The sequence below is a fragment of the Euphorbia lathyris genome, chromosome 2 (genome assembly GCF_963576675.1).
Source record: "Euphorbia lathyris chromosome 2, ddEupLath1.1, whole genome shotgun sequence".
NCBI classification, from domain to species: domain Eukaryota; kingdom Viridiplantae; phylum Streptophyta; class Magnoliopsida; order Malpighiales; family Euphorbiaceae; genus Euphorbia; species Euphorbia lathyris.
This window is the reverse complement of record NC_088911.1, coordinates 50,837,814-50,847,559: the sequence shown is the minus strand read 5'-3', so window position 1 is coordinate 50,847,559 and position 9,746 is coordinate 50,837,814. Positions and strand designations below refer to the sequence as shown.

The window sequence follows — 9,746 nt, the reverse complement described above, 5'->3', positions numbered from 1 at the left end:
CTCAACGTTATACTAATTTATTTTTCACCCCTTATCTTCTTCTTTTTTTGATTTTTTTGTTTCTCTACGTAATCTAATGTGAATGTCTATTTTGACCCCATTACTTCCTTTATCTACTTTTCATTTCTTCATATATTTAATTTATATTTATTTAACTAATGATTTCGGGAAATTATAATTATATGTACCAATCCAATTATATTAATTTGCCTTTTCAAAAACAGAAATTATATTAATTTGCATGTGTCCATTTTTAATTCTGAAAAATAAAAGCATATACCTAAGCTATGTTAGGTGGCATATCCAAAGGTTTATGGACATTGACTAATATAAAAAAATGTCATAGACTTTCTAAATCCCATAAAAAAAGCAATATTATTTGAAGAGACAAAAGAAAAAAAGAAAATATTATTTATTGAACCAATTAAAAGAAAGCAGAAATTCCACTAAAGCCTAAAAAGAAACGAAGGGCATATTGGTAAAAGGAAAGAAGGGAGTTGAAAACCGAAAACGTGATCCAAAACACAGCCTATGGTTAAAATGTAACTGTAGAAGATGGTTAGGTTTGGGAATTATCCGATTGTTTATCCATATCCAAAACAATTACGTCTCGTATATATTCATCGCCCTTTCCCACTTTCTCATCTTTCCTCTCTCTTTCTCTCTCATTTCCTCCATTACCCATTCTTCTCTCAGTTTCTATGCTTCTGTTTGTTTTCTTTTACATGCCTAACTTCTCACCAAGCTAACGCTTCTCCGGTCGCCGGCTTATTGATAAGCAGTGAGGTAAGTATTCGAATTTAGACTGTTGAACTTAATCCCGTTTTTCTTTGATCTACTGTTGACGTGCAACTCGATTTTTCTGCTTCTTTGGTTACAACGAAAATGCCTAGGGTCACAGAATTTTTTTATTTCACAATTTTTAGTCGAATGGATAAAATAATGAATTAATGGTTCATCATTTGATCTGATGTAGGTTCCAACTCTATTTTTTAATTATTTATTGTTCTACCTGTGCTCGTAGAGATGTAAGATCATCTGGTTTCAGTATTCTTTGAATAAATTAAGATCCAGAAATGCTGGTTGTGTGAATCGTACTGCTTGTATGCATATCTTGTAGTGGCTTTTTTTTTTTGGGCTAATGGAACTCGAGTATTTTCCATAAAAAATCTTATTCCAAAAATCACTATCAGTTTATCTTAACTAAAAAAGAAAACATCATTGTCAATTTTTTGTGTCAATTTTCGGTAGTACATAATGAAATACTTTACTTTCAAGGAAAACTGAATCATACTTATCCAGTTTCGTGTAAATAGATTGCTTACCAATATATCGAGTGATATACTCGATACTTTATTAAAATCCAAAAGAGAACGGAAATAGATGAAGAGGAAACTACACATATGAATTTATAGATATAAGTAAGGTCCTCTTTTAAGCTCGTGATTATTACAGATTATGTTAAGGGTTTGCTCATAATATTCCCATTTCTTGTATATGTATATAGTTCTACCTTTTTGATGAGTTGACGGCTAGGGGCGCTTAAACTAGTGTAATGGTTATATCTTCGCTATTGTGCTCAGCTAACTGACATTATTTTTCTGTCTGCCCTTCATTTACTATAAAGATTTTCAAATATCTAAATTAATGAGGAAACAGTGGGAACGTGTAGTTGTTGGTGTAATGGATTCTGGTTTGTATAGTAATGATTTTGGGTCTTGTTCTGGATGCAGTCTTAGTGTTTCTCTAATTTGTATGGATGTGGGTGTTGGCATGTTGCTCTTGATGCAGCCTTCATTCATATTGTCAATTAAGATAGGATACTGAATTTTCTTTATTTATTTTTTACCTATGTCTTTTCCGAAGGATGTTCCATGTCAATTCTAGAGTACTGCTTTTTGAATCTCATCACAATGTGATCTGCAGCCTATTCAATAGATTCAATACATTGTTTGTTAACTGGTTTTTCAGTTTCTTCATGCATGAGCATATGTTCTCACATAAAATTCAGTACTTCACTGCTATCAGTTATCTCTGCCCTTTTGCTGTACTGTTGACAATTAACAATTTACTGCTATATGTTGACACAGTATTTTTTAGGTTTTCTTTATGTCTTACTCTTGGCCGTGGTCAACCCATTCAGCGTTTGAGGAAGTGGAAATCAAATATGTTGCATTTCTTGTTATGTAGCAATACTACAACAACAACAACAAAGCCTTAGTCCCGAAATGATTCGGGGTCGGCTAACATGAACCATCATATAAAACCGTGAAAGTCAAGTCGTGTCAGCGACACAGATTCGCTCCCTCCAATCCGTCCTATCCACTACCATATTTTCCTCAATTCCCAGTAAACTCATATCACTCTCGATCACCCTCCTCCAAGTTTGCTTAGGTCTTCCCCTACCCCTCACCACTACATCCCTTTGCCACTCTTCGGTTCTCCTAACCGGCGCATCAAGCGCTCTACGTCTCACATGGCCAAACCACCTTAGTCGGTTTTCTCTCATTTTATTCTCAATAGATGTGACCCCTACTTTTGTCCTAATTATTTCATTACGCACCCGGTCCTTTCTCGTATGACCACACATCCATCTCAACATACGCATCTCCGCCACCGACATCTTATGGATGTGGCAGTGTTTCACTGCCCAACACTCCGTACCATATAACAATGCTGGTCTAATTGCCGTCCGGTAGAATTTTCCCTTCAATCTATTAGGCATGCCGGGATCACAAAGGAATCCCGTAGCACTCTTCCACTTCGACCAACCAGCTTTAATCCTATGAGCAACATCTCCATCTACTTATCCATCCGTTTGGATAATAGATCCTAAATACCGGAAGCAATCCGAGGCCTGAACAACTCTCCCATCTAGGGTGATTGTCCCTGCCTCCCTACTCCTACGGCCGCTAAACTTACACTCCAAATATTCTGTCTTACTTCGACTCAACTTAAAGCCTCTAGATTCTAGAGTTTGTCTCCATAGTTCCAACTTCCTCTCCACTCCTTCTTTCGTCTCATCAACCAACACGATATCATCTGCAAACAGCATGCACCATGGTATACCATCTTGAAGTGAACTTGTTAGTTCATCCATAACGATGGCAAAAAGAAATGGGCTTAGTGCGGAACCTTGATGCACTCCAATCGTAATAGGAAACTCTTCAGTCTTCCCAACACTAGTACGTACACTCGTGCATACTCCCTCATACATGTCCTTTATGATGTCAATATATTTCCGCGAAATGCCTTTCCTTATCAAGGCCCACCAAAGTACTTCCCTTGGTACCTTATCATATGCTTTCTCCAAGTCAATGAAAACCATATGCAAGTCTTTCTTCTTATTTCGATAGTGCTCCATTAATTGTCTCATTAGATGGATGGCTTCCATAGTTGATCTTCCCGGCATAAAGCCAAACTGGTTTTCCGAGATCTTCACCGTTCTCCTTAGCCTTTGTTCGATCACTCGCTCCCAAAGTTTCATAGTGTGACTCATTAATTTGATTCTCCGATAGTTGGCACAATCTTGGACATCGCCTTTGTTCTTATACAAAGGGATTAAGGTACTTTTCCTCCATTCTGATGGCATCTTATTGTTTCTCCAAATTTTGTTGAAGAACGTCGTCAACCATTCGATTCCTCTTTCTCCCAAACATCTCCAAATCTCAATAGGGATGCCATCAGGTCCTACTGCTTTCTTCAACTTTATCTTACTTAATGCCATTTTGACTTCACACTTTTGAATTCTCCGCAGGCATTCGTGATTTATCATATCGTGATGGATACTTATATCTCCAACATCTTGTTGGCGATCTCCATTAAATAAGTCATCAAAATAGGACCTCCATCGTTCCTTGATATCCTTATCTCCAACTAGGACTTTCTGGTCCACATCCTTCACACATTTAACTTTTCCGAGATCTCGCGTCTTCCTATCTCTCATCCGAGCAATTCTATATATGTCTCTTTCCCCTTCTTTCGTATCCAATCTTGTATACAGATCCCGATTCACCTTTGCTCTAGCATCTCGTATGACCTTCCTTACTTCCCTTTTAGCCTCTTTGTATTTTTCGTAGTTCTCGTCACTCCTACATTTCCCCAATAGTTTATAGGATTCTCTCTTACTCTTTACTGCTTGTCGTACTTCTTCTGTCCACCAAGATGTGTCCTTACCCAGTGGCATGCTACCTTTAGATTCCCCTAGAACTTCCTTCGCTACTTCCCTTATACTCTGCTCCATCTTATTCCATATCGAATCTATATCTGAATCCATATTGCAAGTCCAAATATCTTTTTTGGTCATCTCATCCACAAATTTTTGTTGCTCCCCTTGCAATTTCCACCACTTAATCTTAGTCTCTACTTGAGGTGTTTGTTTTCTTATACATTTCCTACTTCGAAAATCTATCACCACTACTCTATGTTGGGTTGTCGTACTCTCACCAGGGATCACCTTACAATCAATATAACTCTTTCTCCAAGCACTCCTTACTAAGAAGAAGTCAATTTGGCTCGCATTACCGCCACTCCGATAAGTCACTAAGTGGGATGTTCTCTTCATAAACCATGTGTTCATGATACTCAAGTCATAGGCTGATGCGAATTCCAAAATATCATTTCCTGCTTCATTCTTATCTCCAAAACCATACCCTCCATGAACACTCTCAAACCCATCTCGCCTAGAACCCACGTGTCCATTGAGATCACCCCCTAGTACCATTTTTTCATCCCTAGGAACCTGTTGCACCACTTCCTCTAAGTCATCCCAAAAAGCTTGTCTTATAGACACATCTAATCCTATTTGTGGCGCATATGCACTAATGACATTCACAACCTCATCCCCTATCACTAGCTTAACACTCATAATTCTATCGCTCTTCTTAGACACCGCTACTACATCATCAATATACTCCCTATCAATAAGAATACCTACTCCATTTCTAACCTTATCCTTTCCTGAGTACCAAGCTTATAACCCCAAGGAGCTATCTCTCTAGCCTTGGCTCCAACCCACTTGGTTTCTTGTAGGCATAATATATTTATTCTCCTCCTCTTCATAACATCTACAATTTCAGCTAATCTTCCTGTCAAAGAACCTATGTTCCATGTCCCAAAGCGTAACCTACTACCCTTACCCCTACCCCTACCCCTACCATTACCGTGGACTAGCTTATTTACCCGCAACCCTTGCATATTTGACACCACCCCCGGGTCCTGGGGTGGCGCGCCGCTTCGGGGCGACGACCTAGCAACCCTTGCACATTTATCACTACACCCGGGTCTAGGAAGTGCAGCGCGTCGCTGAGTAGGGAACGCCCCAACGATATTTATATTATGGTTCATGTCATAAGATGTGGCTAAGTTTTACGCTGGCCGCCACAAACCTACCGCAACCCTCCTCCTTTGTCCGGGCTTGGGACCGGCTGTAAAGGCCACCAAGTGACCCTCACAGGCGGAGTTTCTTGTTATGTAGCAATAGTTTCTAAAAATTTGGAAGTGGATGTTGCAGTTCTTTATTGTGTATGAACCAGTTAGACAAGTCTTACATGGGTTCTATGTATTAACTGTGATTTGGTTAAAGTAAATTGTATTTGAATAGTTTAATTTGATATTCTTGTAGACTGCTCCATCCTTGATTCTTATTTATGTTGTTTGAATGATATCTGTTTTAAGTTCTGCTACATTATGATCTGGGAGGTGTGCCTTTCTTGATATTAATTGTTTCTTTTAGGTCTTTGGTTTTAGTACTGGAACTATTTGTGGTCAGAAGTTCTCTGTTCTTAATGCGTAATGGTGTCCAGATCATATATGAATCTTTTGGACTTGGCCTCTGGAAACTTGTTGGATATTCCTCAAACTCCAAGATCTCTACCAAGAGTGATGACTGTACCTGGAATTATTTCTGATTTGGATGGCAGTAATGATGGTGAATCAGACGTTAGTTCATCTGCATGTCGTGAGCGAAAAATTATAGTTTCAAATATGTTACCTTTGCTTGCGAGGAAGGATGCAGAAACTGCTAAGTGGTTATTTAGCTGGGATGAAGATTCACTTTATTTACAACTGAAGGATAGTTTTTCTCCTGAAACTGAGGTCGTTTACGTAGGGTCTCTGAAAGCTGATATAGACATAAGTGAGCAGGAAGAGGTTTCTCAAAAACTGCTGGAAGATTTCAACTGTATTCCTACATTTCTTCCGCAAGAACTGCAGAAGAAGTTCTATCTTGGGTTCTGTAAACAGCAGTTGTGGCCTCTTTTTCACTACATGCTTCCAATATGCCCTGACCATGGTGACCGCTTTGACCGTGTTCTTTGGCAGGCCTATGTTTCTGCCAACAAAATATTTGCTGACAAAGTCATGGAAATTATCAGTCCAGATGAAGATTATGTTTGGGTGCATGACTATCACTTAATGCTTCTGCCAACCTTTTTGAGGAAGGCTTATAATCGTGTCAAGCTTGGATTCTTCCTCCATAGCCCCTTTCCTTCTTCAGAAATATACCGAAATTTGCCAGTTCGGGATGAAATTCTAAAGGGACTTCTGAATTGTGATCTAATTGGTTTTCACACATTTGATTATGCTCGGCACTTCCTCTCGTGCTGCAGCAGAATGCTGGGCTTGGATTATGAATCTAAGAGGGGACACATTGGACTTGATTACTTTGGTCGCACAGTGTACATTAAAATATTACCTGTAGGCATACACATGGGTCGGCTTGAATCGGTAATGAATCTTCCCAAGACATCTGTGAAAGTTGAAGAGATTCGGAAAAGGTTCCATGGGAGAAAAGTGATTCTTGGTATAGATGACATGGACATTTTCAAGGGAATCAGCTTGAAACTATTAGCAATGGAACAACTGTTGCAGCAACATCCAGATTTACAGGGGAAAATAGTCCTGGTTCAGATAGTAAATCCTGCAAGAGGATCAGGGAAAGATGTCCAAGAAGCAAAGAGGGAGACATATGTAACTGCTGAAAGGATAAATGAAATTTATGGTTCTCCCGATTATAAGCCAGTTATTGTTATTGACCGTCATGTTCCTCGTTATGAGAAGACTGCTTATTATGCGGTTGCAGAATGTTGCATAGTGAATGCTGTGAGGGATGGGATGAACTTAGTTCCTTACAAATACATTGTTTGCAGGCAGGGAACGACATATATGGATAAAGCGGTGGGCATAAATTCAGATTCTCCTCGTACAAGCATGCTTGTTGTGTCCGAGTTTATTGGTTGCTCACCTTCCTTAAGTGGAGCAATTAGGGTAAACCCATGGGATATTGATGCTGTGGCGGATGCCTTAAGTTTGGCAATTACCATGAGTGAATCTGAGAAGGAGTTGCGCCATGAGAAACATTACCGTTATGTCAGCACGCATCATGTGGGTTACTGGGCAAACAGCTTTATGCAGGATTTAGAGCGAGCATGCAAAGATCATTATAATAAAAGATGTTGGGGAATTGGTTTTGGTCTGGGATTCAGAGTTGTATCTCTTTCTCCCAGCTTTAGGAGGCTGTGTATCGATCACATTGTCTCAGCATATAGAAGGACGAGTAGAAGAGCCATATTTCTGGATTATGATGGTACTGTTGTTCCACAAACATCGATTGTTAAAAGCCCCAGTCCTGAAGTCATCTCTGTTCTGAAAACTTTGTCTGATGATCCCAACAATACTGTGTTTATTGTTAGTGGTAGAGGCAGAAGTTCATTGACCGAGTGGCTTGACCCATGTGAGAAATTAGGAATTGCAGCTGAACACGGATACTTCATAAGGTATGTTTTGACTAAGTATGTCGTTTGAACTAATCTGTAAAATGGTTATACAATTTATTTTTTTGTGATTTGTTTAGGTGGAATAAGACATCTAAATGGGTAACCCATTCTGTTGAGGATCTTGATTGGAAAAAGATTGTGGAACCTGTAATGACACTATATACAGAGGCAACTGATGGTTCCAATATAGAGGTAAAAGAGAGTGCATTGGTATGGCACCACCAAGATGCGGATCCTGACTTTGGGTCATGCCAATCTAAAGAATTGTTGGATCATCTTGAGAGTGTACTTGCAAATGAACCAGCTGAAGTTAAGAGGGGACAACATATTGTTGAAGTTAAGCCACAGGTACATCTTTCATCCCCTTGTGTTGTTCTTGCATATTGCTGGAATTGGAAACATTATTAAGTAATTAATGATTTGTTTTCATGCAGGGAGTAAGTAAAGGTTTGGTTGCAGAGGAAGTTCTACTGAATATGGTGAATGGTGGTAAGGCACCTGATTTTGTTCTGTGTGTAGGTGACGATAAATCGGATGAAGACATGTTTGAGAGTATATTAAGCACAGTATATAGCCCAACTTTGCCAGCAGCTCCAGAGATATTCGCGTGCACAGTGGGGCAGAAGCCAAGCAAAGCTAAATATTACCTTGATGATGCAGTTGATGTAGTGAAATTGCTCCAAGGCCTTGGTAGTGCTTCTTGCCCGAAACCCAAACGTGGTGAAGGAAACCCTGTCTCATTTGAGAGTGTTAGTTGAGCATATGCCGCAGCACAGGGGCCATCTTTTTGACTTGGTATTTCCTGCTACTCTATTTGATACACAGTGGTTCAATTACGGTGTTGGGCTTATCAGGAAGAGGCTGGGAAGCTGACAATTGTTATTCTTGTATAGGGTGAGGCAAGTGTCAAATTTACTTGTGCCAATAGGAATCCAGTTTTTTGTCAGCCTCTTACCATGTTACGAGGCAACGTTCACTTGTATAGATACATTAATACTGTTGCAATACACATCTTTTTAGTGTTGGAATTCCAATGAATCCGAATACACACTTAGCTGGGTTGAGTCCACTTACGACGAGAGACTTAGACTTGGCGATCATATTGTCTATTTAGACTCAGCAGTGGAGTGTACTGATGATGTATCCTGGTTTAAATAAATGGTTTCGTGGCATCAATATCAGGTGCTTGTACATGTTTATAGTAGCCAAGAAGACTGAGCATTTTATTCTCCCAATGGGCAGGTTAAACCCTGTCAATAACGAAGAAGAAAAGGGGAACAACTGGTATTATTAATTTATTATGATTGAAGAAGAATCAACCGAATTTCAGATGATGAAATAATTTAGGGAGCTTTAAACAGAGCAATATCTTCTGAACTGATTAACACCCTTTCTACAACAGTTAAATAATTCAAGTCCAAACTATTTCTCCTTATATTCCCTTAAACATGAAGGTCTAAATTAAGCAAATTTAACTCGTTATATTCCCCTAAAGCTGAAGGTGTAAACTAAGCAAATTCAACATTTGAAGCACTTGAGGGTCTCTATATTTTGGGCCGACATCTCCAAATTCTGATACTCTATTTTGTTTTGTATATACTGATTCTCTAAATTTGGTTTACGGGGTTTGGAGGAATTTAGTCTATACGTACAGAAGAATATCATTTCATTACGATATTTGTTAAATAGTACAATTAAAACCTTTATAGGAATTGACAAAATCTCTCTAAACTTAGGCGTCGCATATTTTTGTTTTTCAGCATTATAAAAGTTTAGATTAAAATTATGTTGTTTATATACATAGGGGCAAATTGGCTCTCACAAGGCTATTATCTTTTGGTTAAATATAGAGATAAGAACTTCCTAAATTTTTCTAAATTTGAGTAATGATTCTTTTAATAAATTTTTGGTTGATTTTTCTTTTCATATAAAAAAGGGTAAGGGGTAAATTGAACCCTAATGTTCGAGCGA

General features: G+C 38.7%; 1 protein-coding gene across 3 annotated transcripts; it reads left to right on the top strand.

Moving 5' to 3' along the window:
* The first annotated feature begins 630 nt into the window (after positions 1-630).
* LOC136218161 (probable alpha,alpha-trehalose-phosphate synthase [UDP-forming] 9) lies at positions 631-8,968 on the top strand. Of its 3 annotated transcripts, none has more exons than XM_066004924.1 (4): positions 631-786; positions 5,749-7,775; positions 7,853-8,123; positions 8,210-8,968. In XM_066004924.1, exons 2-4 carry the CDS (start codon positions 5,794-5,796, stop codon positions 8,531-8,533), a joined length of 2,577 nt encoding a protein of 858 aa, XP_065860996.1. In that variant the 5' UTR covers positions 631-786; positions 5,749-5,793; the 3' UTR covers positions 8,534-8,968. The 3 variants fall into 3 exon arrangements, with proteins under 3 accessions (XP_065860996.1, XP_065860995.1, XP_065860997.1); XM_066004923.1 differs by having other exon boundaries at positions 5,735-7,775; XM_066004925.1 differs by having other exon boundaries at positions 638-786; positions 5,805-7,775.
* Positions 8,969-9,746: the final 778 nt, after the last annotated feature.